This window comes from Salvelinus fontinalis, chromosome 4 (genome assembly GCF_029448725.1).
Source record: "Salvelinus fontinalis isolate EN_2023a chromosome 4, ASM2944872v1, whole genome shotgun sequence".
In the NCBI taxonomy this organism is placed as follows: Eukaryota; Metazoa; Chordata; class Actinopteri; order Salmoniformes; family Salmonidae; genus Salvelinus; species Salvelinus fontinalis.
Genome location: NC_074668.1, coordinates 39211676 through 39226431, shown reverse-complemented (window position 1 = coordinate 39226431; position 14756 = coordinate 39211676). Strand labels below are relative to the sequence as shown.

At 41.1% G+C, this 14756-nt stretch overlaps 1 protein-coding gene across 1 annotated transcript; it reads left to right on the top strand.

Moving 5' to 3' along the window:
- Window positions 1-3039: 3039 nt before the first annotated feature.
- LOC129853745 (vesicle-associated membrane protein 8-like) lies at window positions 3040-14217 on the top strand. The gene is made up of 3 exons (XM_055920110.1): window positions 3040-3234; window positions 11596-11751; window positions 12089-14217. The coding sequence occupies exons 1-3, from the start codon at window positions 3220-3222 to the stop codon at window positions 12272-12274; spliced, it is 357 nt and encodes a 118-aa protein (XP_055776085.1). The 5' UTR covers window positions 3040-3219; the 3' UTR covers window positions 12275-14217.
- Window positions 14218-14756: the final 539 nt, after the last annotated feature.

Below are 14756 nucleotides of genomic sequence, written 5' to 3'. Positions count from 1 at the left end.
GTTGAACACACATCCTCAGCCTTCTATAGGAATTTAACGACTGCATAGGACTGTTTTGGATGACTGGCTGTGAATGAGAGAGTGTAGCTGAGAGTGCGGCCGCCACAACAGAGACCAAGAATGCACTGGCACCAGCAGCAACAGAGGTAACTCTGTGTTGACCTTTTGGTGGATCCCCTGTTAGCAGTTCCTCTTTCCACTTGTTTTTACCTCCTTTTGAGTTTTTCAGAAGTCAACTATAGATTTTAATTTTTTAAGTTCAAGCTTGTTAGCTTGCTAGCTCAAAGGACATTAAAAGTTCCTCCATAGAAACCTCTCCTCCAAGGTATAATTCTGTGAACTTACAGTGCATTCGGAAAGTATTCAGACCTTCACTTTTTCCATATTTTGTTACGTTACAGCCTAATTCTAAAATAGATTATATTTTTTTCTCATCAATCTACACACAATACCGCATAGTGAAAGTGAAAACAGGTTTTTAGAAAATTTTGTAAATGTATTAGAAATAAAAAACAAATACCTTATTTACATAAATATTCAGACCCTTTGCTATGACACTCGAAATTGAGCTCGGGTGCATCCTGTTTCCATTGATCATCATTGAGATGTTTCTACAACTTGATTGGAGTCCACCATTCAATTGATTGGACATGATTTGGAAAGGCACACACCTGTCGAAGGTTCCACAGTTGACAATGCATGTCAGAACAAAAACCAAGCCATGATGTCAAAGGAATTGTCCATAGAGCTCTGAGACAGGATTGTGTCAAGGCACAGATCTAGGGAAGGGTACCAAAACATCATTCTTAAATAGAAGTTTGGAACCACCAAGACTCTTCCTAGAGCTGGCCGCCCGGCCAAACTGAGCAATCAGGGAAGAAGGGCCTTGGTCAGGGAGATGACCAAGAACCGGATGGTCACTCTGACAGAGCTCCAGAGTTCCTATATGGAGAAGGGAGAACCTTCCAGTAGGACAACCATCTCTGCAGTACTCCAATAAATCAGGCCTTTATGGTAGAGGGTAGACAGAAGCCACTCCTCAGTAAAAGGCACATGACAGCCCACTTGGAGTTTGCAAAAGGCACCTAAAGGACTCACAGACCATGATAAACAAGATTCTCTGGTCTGATGAAACCAAGATTGAACTCTTTGGCCTGAATGCTAAGCGTCACGTCTGGAGGAAACCTGGCACTATCCCTACGGGGAAGCATGGTGGTTGCAGCATCATGCTGTGTGGATGTTTTTCAGCGGCAGGGACTGAGAGTAGTCAGGATCGAGGGAAAAATTAACAGAGCAAAGGATGAGTGGGCAAGTTCGGGACAAGTCTCTGAATGTCCTTGAGTGGCTCAGCCAGTGCACGGACTTGAACCCAATCGAACATCTCTGGAGAGACCTGAAAATAGCGGTGCAGCGACGCTCCCCATCCAACCTGACAGAGCTTGAGAGGATCTGCAGAGAAGAAATGGGAGAAACTCCCCAAATACAGGTGTGCCAAGCTTGTGTCATACCCAAGAAGAATCGAGGCTGTAATAGCTTCTAAAGGTACAAAGTACTGAGTAAAATGTCTGAATACTTAGTAAATGTGATATTTCAGTTTAGTATTTTTATACATTTGTTAAAATTTCAACAAATCCGTTTTTTTCTCTGTCATTATGGGGTATTGTGTGTCGTTTGATTAGGGGGGAAACTATTTAATCCATAGGGCTGTAATGTAACAAAATGTTGAAAAAGTGAAGGGGTCTGAATACTTATCCGAATGCACTGTAATCAGTGGTGTAAAGTACTTAGTTAGTACTTAAAAGTATTTTTGTTTAAGTAGTTTTTTGGGCGGTATTTGTACTTTACCTTACTATTCATATTTTTGCCAACTTTTACTTCACTGGAAAATAATGTACTTTTTACTCCATACATTTTCCCTGACACCCAAAAAAGTACTCATTTTGACAGGAAAATGGTCCAATTCACACACTTATCAAGAGAACATCCCTGGTCGTCCCTATTGCCTCTGATCTGGCGGACTCACTAAACACAAATGCTTAGTTTGTAAATTATGTCTGAGTGTTGGAGTGTGCCCCTGGCTATCCGCCAATAAAAAATGATGCCGTCTGGTTTGCATAATATAAGGAATTTGAAATAGTTTATACTTTAACTTTTGATACATAAGAACATTTTAGCAATTCTATTTACTTTTGTATATTTAAAAACAAATACTTTTAGACTTTTACTCAAGTAGTATTTTAATGGGTAACTCACTTTTACTTGAGTCATTTTCTATTAAGGTATCTTTACTTTTACTCAAGTATGGCAATTTAGTACTTTTTCCTCCACTGACTGTAATTCATTTAATGCATGTCATAACAAGATGCCCAGAGCTTCAAGCTTTCTTCTCAACACTCTCACACCTACAACATTTTTGTTTACGCATGTAACAACTAGCTTGCCTGCTCTATCCTCACTGACTGGTGAAGTAATTTAATGAACTAAATGTAAAAACTGTTGATTTCACAGGTTAAAAAAAGGAACAGAAAGGAGGGATATAAACCAGTACTTTTTTGGGGTTCGGGAACCAGTTCAGAACTTTATTTTTGCTAGTTGGAACAGTGGAACAAAACCCCAAAAATATTTTGCTTCCAAACCCTGAGAGAAACAGACAAAAATGTATATATTTTTTAAATACGGTATATATTTTATTTTTGAAACAGGACAAATCTTATGGGGCACGTACCCCTGTGCCCCCTACGGGCATGCCAGCTGATGGTGGTGAGATGTCAATCCACCTGCTGCTGTATGTTCTACAGTGCATGCACACAGATAAATTGCAGATAAAAAGGAAAATGTTCTTTACTGTAATCTCCAGGCCCCAGCATATGAACACATAACTAGTATCAAGAATGCTGATGTTAAAGTGTGTGGGACAACCAGCATCAACGACATTCTCCTGAGTTGGGTCTACTTTTTCTTACTTGCTGCAGGTGGACGTTAGAACCCCGCGCTTTGACGCCCTCACGAGGAGGCAAGTGGAAGCAAAACATTCGAGCAGGGTCAAAGCGAAGCGATTCACTTTGAGGGAGAAAACAACAAACCAGGAAGTAGGTAGGAGGTAACGTAATCGTCTGTTGAACGGGGACCACAAATTCAATACAAAAGTTCGACACATTTGATGCATCAGGATTAAAGAAGTTATCACTCCGGTGGCAAAGGACTCCATTTTCCAACAACATGTATAATGATCTGGTAGGTGCTGGAACAATCGTTATTTTCTGATGTGCTTGAAATATTTAGTTTTGATTAGAAAACAAAACATTACAGCGTTATAACCAGTCTCAGTCGAGTCCACACAGTCTATCTTTCTCACTTGAGAATCTAAATACAACAGGTTGATCATTTCGTCTCCTGTTTGGGCTTCATATTATGTTATGAAAAAGTTCTGTTTTGCCCTCACCGCAAATTCTTTCTGACCAAGATGTCGCGGCAATGTCGCTTTTGAGGAAATGGACCAAAGTGTTGAAATTGTACATTTCTCTACTGGCGCCTGCGCAACAGTTGTTACTTTTGGGTAGTATAGTTTGATTTGATAATCACACTTGAATGTAGCCAAATATATTTATTAGATAACAACAATAAAGCTTGAAACAATATCTTGAACAATATTACAAGAAAACTGTAATTAGTTAACACCTCAAAGACAACCTCGACATGAAGCTTCAACTGTGTAAATTTGAAGGAGATGATAGTCAAATATACAAGGCTAACTTAAATACTACACCTTACTCTTTATGGGCTCTATGGGAGAATACTGGAAAACCCCGTATGAACTTACTGTGGAATACTGTACTGTGCTTCCTCCTCAGGAGAGGATGTAATAAAGTCTTGAAGTTTACTGAACAAAAATCTAAACGCAACATGTAAAGTGTCGGTTACATGAGATGAAAAAAAAGATCCCAGAAATGTTCCATGCACACAACAAGCTTATTTCTCTTATTATGTGCAGACATTTGTTTACATCCCTGTTAGTGAGCATTTCTCTTTTGCCAAGATAAGGTGACAGGTGTGGCATATCAAGAAGCTGATTAAACATGATGATCATTACACATGTGCACCTTGTGCTGGGAATAATAGAAGGCCACTCTAAAATGTGCAGTGTTAACACACAACACAATGCCACAGATGTCTCATGTTTTGAGAGAGCGTGCAATTGGCATGTTGACTGCAGGAATGTCCACCAGAGCTGTTGCCAGAGAATTGAATGTTCATTTTTCTACCATAAGCCACTTCCAATGTCATTTTAGAAAATTTGGCAGTACATCCAACTGGCCTCACAACCGCAGAACACATGTAACCACGCCAGCCCAGGACCTCCACATCTGGCTAATTCACCTGTGGGATCGTCTGAGACCAGCCACCTGGACAGCTAATGAAACTGGGTTTGCACAACCAAAGAATTTATGCACAAACTGTCAGAAACTGTTTCATTGTCCTCACCAGGGTCTTGACTGCAGTTGGGCATCCTAACCGACTTCAGTGGGCAAATTCTCACCTTCGATGGCCACTGGCACACTGGAGAAGTGTACTCTTCACAGATGAATCCTGGTTTCATATGTACCAGGCAGATGGCAGACAGACGTTGGCGTTGTGTGGGCGAGTGGTTTGTTGATGTCAACGTTGTGAGCAGTGTCCCATGGTGGGAGTGGGGTTATGGTATGGGCAGGCATAAGCTATGGACAACGAACACAATTGCATTTTATCGATGGCAATTTGAATGCGCAGAGACACAGTGACCAGATCCTGAGGCCCATTTTCGTGCCTTTCAACTGCCGCGATCACCTCATGTTTCAATATGATAATGCACGGCCCTATGTCACAAGGATCTGTACACAATTCCTGGAAGCTGAAAATGTTCCAGTTCTTCCATGGCCTGCATACTCACCAGACATGTCACCAATTGAGCATGTTTGGGTTGCTCTGGATCAACGTGTACGAAAGCGTGTTCCGTTTCCCGTCAATTTCCAGCATCTTCGCACAGCCATTGAAGAGGAGTGGGACAACATTCCACAGGCCACAATCAACAACCCGATCAACTCTATGCGAAGGAGATGTGTCGGGCAGCATGAGGCAAATGGTGGTCATACCAGCTACTGACTGTCTTTCTGATCCATGACCCTTTTTTTGAGGTATGTGTGACCAACAGATGGATATCTGTATTCCCAGTCATGTGAAATTGACTGATTTTCTTTATATGAACTGTAACTCAGTAAAATATTTGAAATTGTTGCATGTTGCATTTATATTTTTGTTCAGTGTACAATTGACTAAAGGGATCATTCCTAAAAGGAAAAAAAAATATTTTATTTGTATTTTCATTAAATATAATCCATAGAAGGGTCCTTTGGAAGAAAGATTGTTGACATATTTGACATTTGTATCCTAAAGCATAATTGGAAAAAATAATAAATTGAAGAGGTATATTTGTGACATTTTGGCTTTACCCTTTAAGACTACATAATTTTTCGTCTGTAGGTGCTACAAAGCGAAAATGTGTGTCATATGAAGCTTTACCGCTGACTCTGTAATATTAGTAGTATATTGAATATTGAAAATATATTAATGGATAAAATATGATATGGCAAATGTTCTACATATTGTTTAACATAATATACTCTACAGGCATATCCAAGTTCCTGAGTGGTATTTCTGCTACTTTTAGGGTTATGGTCCAATTTGTAAGCATTACCAACATAGTCAATGTATACATGGATTCAAAATGGTAGCTCTCTGCTGGTTATTTGCAGGGTGTGCAATGGTACAAGTAAAAGAAGTGCTGTGATTGGTTACATTGCTTACTATGCCAATTTCTCTGTATAAAACGGGCCATAACCTTAAAACTAGCAGAGATCCCACTGGAACTTTGATATGCCCATAGATCAATTTATTATGTTCAACAATATGCACGTTTATATTTTTCAGTATTCATAAATTAATGTAAGACAATTGTTATTGAAATGAAAATACTACTCCTATTACAGAGCAAGCAGTAAAAATTCAAATGACAACAATTTTTGCTTTGTAGCACCTACAGATGAAACATTAGATCTGGGATTCATAGCGTTGAAACTGCCACGTCCGTTTGCGATATGACAACAACAAAGATGCTACTTCAAACAACAAACACTGTTTTTTTCCGTCGGACATCATTGCACCTATAATAGAACATCAGAGTATCTACACATTAAATTTTTTTACCATGATGCTGAATGCTCATTCCCTCAAAACAATAACAAATGCGCTTGGGGTGGCCAGTGGCGCTGTTGCGCCTATCGCGGATCTCAGCTTTAGAGAATGTCTGGGTAAGACCAAAATGTCACAAATGTTCCAACTTCAATTGATTATTACTCAATTAAGCTTTAAGATACAAATGTCAAATATGCAGTACCAGTCAAAAGTTTGGACACACCTACTCATTCAAAGGTTTTTCTTTATTTTGACTATTTTCAACATTGTAGAATAATAGTGAAGACCTCAAAACTATGAAATAACACATATGGAATCATGTAGTAACCAAAAAGTGTTAAACAAATCAAAATATATTTTAGATTCTTCAAAGTAGCCACTCTGCCTTGATGACAGCTTTGCACACTCTTGGCATTCACTCAACCAGCTTCACCTGGAATGCTTTTCCAAAAGTCTTGAAGGAGTTCCCACATATGCTGAGTATTTATTGGATGCTTTTCCTTCACTCTGCGGTCCAACTCATCTCAAATCATCTCAATTGGGTTGAGGTCGGTTGATTGTGGAGGCCAGGTCATCTGATGCAGCACTCCATCACTCCTTCTTGGTCAAATAGCCTTACACAGCCTGGAGGTATGTTGGGTCATTGTCCTGTTGAAAAACAAATGATAGTCCCACTAAGTGCAAACCAGATGGGATGGTGTATCGCTGCAGAATGCTGTGGTAGCCATGCTGGTTAATGTGCCTTGAATTCTAAATAAATCACAGACAGTGTCACCAGCAAAGCACAATCACACCTCCTCCAGGCTTCACGGTGGGAACCACACAGGCGGAGATCATCCGTTCATCTACTCTGCGTCTCACAAAGACACAGCGGTTGGAACCAAAAATCTCATATTTGGACTCATCAGACCAAAGACAGATTTCCACAAGTCTAATGTCCATTGCTTGTGTTTCTTGGCCCAAACAAGTCTCTTCTTATTATTGGTGTCCTTTAGTAGTGGTTTCTTTGCAGCAATTCGACCATGAAGGCCTGATTCACACAGTCTCCTCTGAACAGTTAATTTTGAGATGTCTGTTACTTTAACTCTTTGAACATTTATTTGGGCTGCAATCTGAGGTGTAGTTAACTCTAATGACCTTATCCTCTGCAGCAGCAGTAACTTTGGGTCTTCCTTTCCTGTGACAGTCCTCATGAGAGCCATAGCGCTTGATGGTTGTAACATTATAGCCTTATTCTAAAATCTACACACAATACCCCATAATGACAGTGAAAACAGGTTTTTTGAAATGTTTGCAAATCAATTTAAAATAAAAAACAGAAATACCTTATTTACATAAGTATTCAGACCCTTTGCTATGAGACTAGAAATTGAGCTAAGGTGCATCTTCTTTCCATTGATCATCCTTGAGATGTTTCTACAACTTGATTGGATTCCACCTGTGGTCAATTTAATTGATTGGACATGATTTGGAAAGACACACACCTGTCTATATAAGTTTCCACAGTTGACAGTGCATGTCAGAGCAAAAACCAAGCCACGAGATTGAAGGAATTGCCCGTAGAGCTCCGGGTCTGAATTGTGTCGAGGCACAGATCTGGGGAAGGGTACCAAAACATTTCTGCAGCATTGAAGGTCCCCAAGAACACAGTGGCCTCTAGCATTCAGAAATGGAAGAAGTTTGGAACCACCAAGACTCTTCCTACAGCTGGCCGCCCGGCCAAACTGAGCAATAAGGGAAGAAGGGCTTTGGTCAGGGAGATGGCCAAGAACCCGAGGGTCACTCTGACAGAGCTCCAGAGTTCCTCTGTGGAGATGGGAGAACCTTCCAGAAGGACAACTATCTCTGCAGCACTCCACCAATCAGGCCTTTATGGTAGAGTGGCCAGACGGAAGCCACTCCTGAGTAAAAGGCACATGACAGCCTGCTTGGAGTTTCCTAAGGGCACCTAAAGGACTCTCAGACAATGAGAAATAAGATTCTCTGGTCTGATTAAACCAAGATTGAACTCTTTGGCCTGAATGTTAAGCGGCATGTCTGGAGGAAACATGGCACCATCCCTACTGTGAAGCATACTGGTGGCAGCATCATGCTGTGGGGATGTTTTTCAGTGGCAGGGACTGGGAGATACCCAAGATGACTCAATGCTGTAATCACTGCCAAAGGTGCTTCAACAAAGTACTGAGTAAAGGGTCTGAATACGTATGTAAATGTGATATTTCAGTTTTTTTTATTTTATATATATTTGCTAAAATGTCAACCTGTTTTTGCTTTTGGGGTATTGTGTGTGTAGATTAATTAGGGGGGGGACTATTTCATATATTTTAGAATAAGGCTGTAACCTAACAAAATGTGGGAAAAGTCAAGCGGTCTAATCTAGGCCGGAGTTTAGGAAGCTGGCAGGTTGGTAGGTACTTTTACTGTGTTAGTTGCCAGGGCTGCATAGTCGTGAAGGGTACATTGTAGACGGACCACTCGATAGGCTCAACATCAATGTCTTACAGTAGCTCCATAAATCCACAACGTCCCTGAGATGTATTTTAGAACAAAATAAAACAGAATACTTAGTGATGGTTGGGAAATTAAAACCTGATAGGCTACAATGTCACTGACCAACATGTTAGGGAAATGACCTGGCATTTAGAAGTACATTTTAGAGCAATCTATGATAGAGGTTAAATGGAACAGAACATTCTTCAGCCCTGTTCAAGCCTATACTCTCACACAAAAAGTAATTTATTCTTAATTCACAGTAGTTATCCCAGATGAACAACTGTTCGTTCAGGTTCATGTACACATGAGCTACTCTGAAACAGATTGACTATGATTTGATGGCAACCTCTGACCAGACTGGGATTCATTTAGTGAAGGTTATCTGAGAAAGGAAACAGGACCTAGTTTGCTGTCAAACATAATTATTATCTATAGCTTGCCCTGGTCCCAGATCTGTTTGTTGCTGTAATTGTCAAACATGTTTGGCATGATAGCACAGACTGGCACTTATTTACTGACCTAAGATCCATAATTCATCTCAATAATTTCCTCATTTATGTTAGCGAAGGGATTATCTGTTGGATGTACTTTCTCTATCAGAGCCGACAGACATGCACTATATATTCAAAAGTATCTGGACACCACTTAAAATCAGTGGATTCGGGTATTTCAGCCACACCCGTTGCTGGCAGGTGTATAAAATCGAGCACACTGCCATGCAATCTCCACAGACAAACATTGGCAGTAGAATGGCCTTACTGAAGAGCTCAGTGATGTTCAATGTGGCACCGTCATAGGATGCCACCTTTCCAACAATTTCTGCCCTGCTAGAGCTGCACCGGTCAATTGTAAGTGCTGTTATGTGAAGTGGAAACGTCTAGGAGCAACAACGGCTCAGCCGCGAAGTGGTAGGCCACACAAGTTCACAGAACGGGACCGCCGAGTGCTGATGCGTGTGAAAACCATCTGTTCTTGGTTGCAACACTCACTACCTAGTTCCAAACTGTCTCTGGAAGCAACGTCGGCACAAGAACTGTCCGTCGGCAGTTTTATGAACTGGTTTTCCATGACCGAACAGCTGCACACAAGCCTAAGATCACCATGTGCAATGCCAAGCGTCGGCTGGAGTGGTGTAAAGCTCGCCGCAATTGGACTCTGGAGCAGTGGAAACAAGTTCTCTGGAGTGATGAATCACACTTCACCATCTGGCAGTCCAATGGACAAATCTGGGTTTGGCAGATCCCAGGTGAACGCTGCTTGCCCGACTGCATAGTGCCAAATTTTACATTTGGTGGAGGTGGAATAATGGTCTGGGGCTGTTTTTCATGGTTCGGACTTGGCCCCTTAGTTCCAGTGAAGGTAAATCTTAACGCTACAGCATACAGTGACATTCTAGACGATTCTGTGCTTCCAACTTTTATGGTAACAGTTTGGGGAAAGCCCTTTCCTGTTTCAGCATGACAATACCCCTGTGCACAAAGGGAACTCTATACAGAAATGGTTTGTTGAGATTGGAGTGGAATAACTTGACTGGCCTACACAGAGCCCTGACCTCAACCCCATCGAACACCTTTGGGATGAATTGGAACGCCGACTGCGAGCCAGGCCTAATTGCCCAACATCAGTGTCCGACCTTTATAATGCTCTTGTGGTTGAATGGAAGCAAGCCCCCGCACCAATGCTCCAACGTCTAGTGGAAAGCCTTCCCAGAAGAGTGGAGGCTGTTATAGCAGCAAAGGGGGACCAACTCCATATTAATGCTCATGATTTTGGAATGAGATGTTCAACGAGCTTCAAAAGGGCTTGCTTCTCAAGTATATTTGAGTAAGATTCTGTGTAATACTGTATGTAGCCTACTAGTCTCTCTAACATCAGTGAACTTCCTTTGTTCGTCAGTATGTAATGTTTTGCTCTCAGTGGGACTTGTCATTTGATAGCAGTCTGCCATTCAGTATGCCTCATGCAGGCAGATTCCTGTGCCGGGAGAGAGCAGGTTGTGAAGGAGAGAGCGAGGAGACTCACCGAGTGGAAAGAAAGAAAGAAGAGATTCCTGTGTTTGTGAGGCAGAGGGCTCACTGGGTTTGGAAAAAATGTGCAACACACACACACCCCCCCCCCCCCCCTTTCTGTCACATACATATAGTATTGGCATAACACTTCAACGGCTTACAGCAACATCTTATAGCATCTTTTACACTTCAAGGTGTCGAAGTTCACACACAAGCTGTCTGAAATATGAACGAAAATTACATATGCACAATCTACTATGCAAATAAAAAAACATGGGGAGTGATGAACAGTTACAGGGGCCTTTCTTTCATGTACGCCTCCTGGCAATAAAATAGGCCTAGTTGAAAGATACATATGTTCCTGATTCTGACTTGGATCGTTGGGTGTATTCCAAACTGAAGCAAATGGAAAGAAGCGGGGAGGGACCTACCTGAATTTGTCCAATGGAAACTCTCGTTTTCGTTGCAAAACGTTCTCCGTTTGGAGTAAACGTATGCTGTTGCAAAACTTTTTGGACCAATGATTACACCTGTTTTTGTGTTCAGGTCTTACGTCGTCATTAAAAGGCAGTTATGACTTGTAGATATGACCTAAAGATACAGTACATACAGGTGTAAAACTGCTGCACAGGGTCCCCTGCCTACTGTTGTAAATAGATTTTTGATAAAGCTTTTGTGAGAGAATACAAAATAACTCACGCAGATATCACCAGTTTCCGAAAACATGTACGGAAGCGTATTATCCTCATTGACCTTTCTCTCTCTCTCTCTCTCTCTCATGCTCTCTCTCTCTCTCTCTCTCTCTCGTGTTCTATTACTTTCTTTCTCTCATGTTCTATCACTGTCTGTCTCTGTTTTTCTCCAGGAGCAGGGTGAGGTGGTGGAGCAGGACAAGGTGAAGACCCTGCAATCTCAGGTGGATGGGGTGAAGGACATAATGACCCAGAACGTGGACCGGATCCTGGCCCGGGGTGAGAGGCTGGACGACCTGATGGGCAAGTCAGAGGACCTGCAGGCTGGGGTCAGTCCAACAACACTGTTCTTCCCCTCTTGTGTGCTCTTCTACTGTTTTTTAATTTGATTTCATAGTTAATCCAAATTTGGTATCCATAATTGTATTTAAAGTAGTCTGTGGACTTGAAGAGTTTGTGACCCACAGTTTGGGTTTGTGTAGTGTACTTCAGTTTAAATCTAATTAAATCAAATCAAACTTGCATTTAAAATTCGCAATACACTTTACAGTAAAACAAAATGCATTATACACACACACAGTTTGCAAAGCATTGGTTACTGCAAAACAATGCAAATGGTATGATTTTTGTTAGCATATTTCTAATAGCATCCCATCTCTCCCTCAGGCTCAGAACTTCAAGCACACGTCTCAGAAGGTGGCTCGTTCCTACTGGTGGAAGAACATGAAGCTGTGGGTGGTGATAGTGGTCATCGTCCTGGTCATAATCCTCATCATCGTACTGCTCGCCACTGGAGTCATCCCTACTACCTCGCCTGCTCCCCCTCTTCCCACACCCACGAAAGCGCAATAACCCCCCATGGCGGAGACACACATTTACAGTACATCACACACACGCACATACACACTCACATACTTGTTAGCTTACTTACCACCCGAGCAATTTCTTTCAAGAGAAGCCCAACTTCGAGACCAACTTGGCTCATGATCAATAGCTACTGTTGACTCTACAGTTCAACAATGCGTCATCACTTTGAAATGATGCATGTTGGCTTTTATGAATAACCCTAACTTATTTGCACATTTTCTCCCTTTTTCTTAAATACATCACTGTCTTAACTCTTGTACAGCTTCACACCCTCCGTCTAACCAGTCTTTGGCCATTCAAACACCATATGGTTCATTTGAAGAAAAAAAACGACTAACTCCCCTGCTCTCTCTGTTAATGCTGTGCCGCAAATGTTTTTCAGGGAATACCAAAGTACTAATTAAGGGGTAGATATTGTCATTGTAGCCTATATAATGTTATTTGTGACACAGTCCTAAATTCATGCTGGCATTTATGGTTTCTATCCATTTGGTGTTTTGAGGGTATGTAATGTGATCCACACACAGTCAGGGGTAAGGAGTTAAGCCTCCAAGAGGTCAAAGGTCAGGACAGATTTGAATGGGTGAACATGGGAGATATGAAAAGATTTGTGCTGTAGAGATGTGTGTTTGTCGTGGTCATTGTTGCTGATATTTATTTTAAATTGTTTGTATAGTTAGTCTTTTCTCACTTTTTCCACCGTATTTGAATGGGTTTTTAGCTAAGCTGGTTACTAGAACGGCTGTCACAGTGTTTTTGTTTTGAAAGATGGGAGAACAGATTTTCTGACTTGCAATGTTACAGTTAAAGGAAGCATCGGAGGCCACAGACGAGACATAGGTTGTTGGGAACTGAGAGGGAAAGAGAGAGAATGGTGGGAGACTCTGGAGAAGTGAACAGTCTTTACACCTCTATCCATGACCTTCTGATACTCCATCATACATAACCTGCTGGAACTCTTGTCTCTGGAACCTATGCTTGTTATCATGTTCCATGTACCCAGGTCTTGGAAACCCTGGCTAACTCCAGTCAAGCTGCTGTGAGAGAGGGATGATTGAACAGCTAACAACTCCCCTGCTGGTCTAAACTAATGTCTAAAGCTCCTATGACTGCTGTCATGACATGGCTTAGTTACTGCCTTGTTTTAGGAAGACACTATCTTTCAATTGTAATGTACTGTAATTCAGTAATTGCTTACCTATTTCTTCCCCTTTATTTCTTTGCCCACTTTAGTCTTAATTCCCCCAAAATGTATTAATTCTGATAATGTAATCTTGACTCCATTAAAATGATAAATTGCAGAGTAGCTTTTGCTACATGTATTCTTTAGCTACTTTTGCCTTTGAACTTATCCCACTGCCCACTCCAATGGTGCAATACCATCTGAGCTTTGGAGAGGTCAACGGGTTAACTCCCATGCGTGTATATAGTTCATGTTTAGTTTTTTCACCTGTTAGTACATTTGTAAACCATCCAAGTAGTGTAACATTGAGGTTCATTTAAGGCTATTTGTCATCCCTTCTGAACATCTTTTGTTTTACATATTACTGTATTAATGTTATTTTTAATCAACAATACCAATGAAGGAGTATGATATGACATGCTTGGATTAAAAAGTGTCTACATACTTAGAAAATGCCTGACACTTTTATAATGGGAAATTATTGAAATACAATTTTGCCTTAATCCCTTAGTTAAAAGTATGAGCACATATATGTTATATATAAATATACAAATATATGTTTTTTTATAAGGCTGCCACCATAATGTGCCTTGCTACAGTCCGATCATAAAGGTCAGATATGTGTAGCCGTGGGGCTCCGGGCCAGAGATATAATGATATTTTAGACCAGTAGGATGTATTGGGAAATTGGGCCAGTTCAATCATGTTGTTTCTGATTAGTTATATAATAAATAGTATTACCTTACGCAGTGATTTTGTTTTGTTCTTTCCTATTGTCTCAAATTATATTTGCTTGATCATAAAGTCACAAGAGGGAGACACAGTACACTAACACAAAGAGGTCGGTATAGTTGCTCAAAGGATCATGGGGATAACCCTTAGGTTGTTTTTACTGTGTTCTAACTGCCGGGATCTCTCAATGAGCTAAAGGGGGGGGGGGGGGGGGGGGGGAGTCTTGATTAAGTGTTTACTTTGTGAAGGTGTTATCTTGAATCAACAGAAAAGAACAGTTGAGCCATTACCAGAGCAGTCAAGGTTCCCAGAGTTTTAATCTAATATTTAATATCTTTGGAACCATTAACAGTATTTACTTGGACTGTATATTAGGTTTTACAGTGGGCGTAAACAGTGTTAACATCTTGCAATTTTTACTCGCCATGCAAAGACCTCAAGGACATCCCTAAATCTCCATCCATGTGTGATATCTCACAGCACAGATCTCACAGACGGGAAGGGGGTCCAGGTTGTTTGGATCTGATCTCCTTAGGCTGCGTTAACACGGGC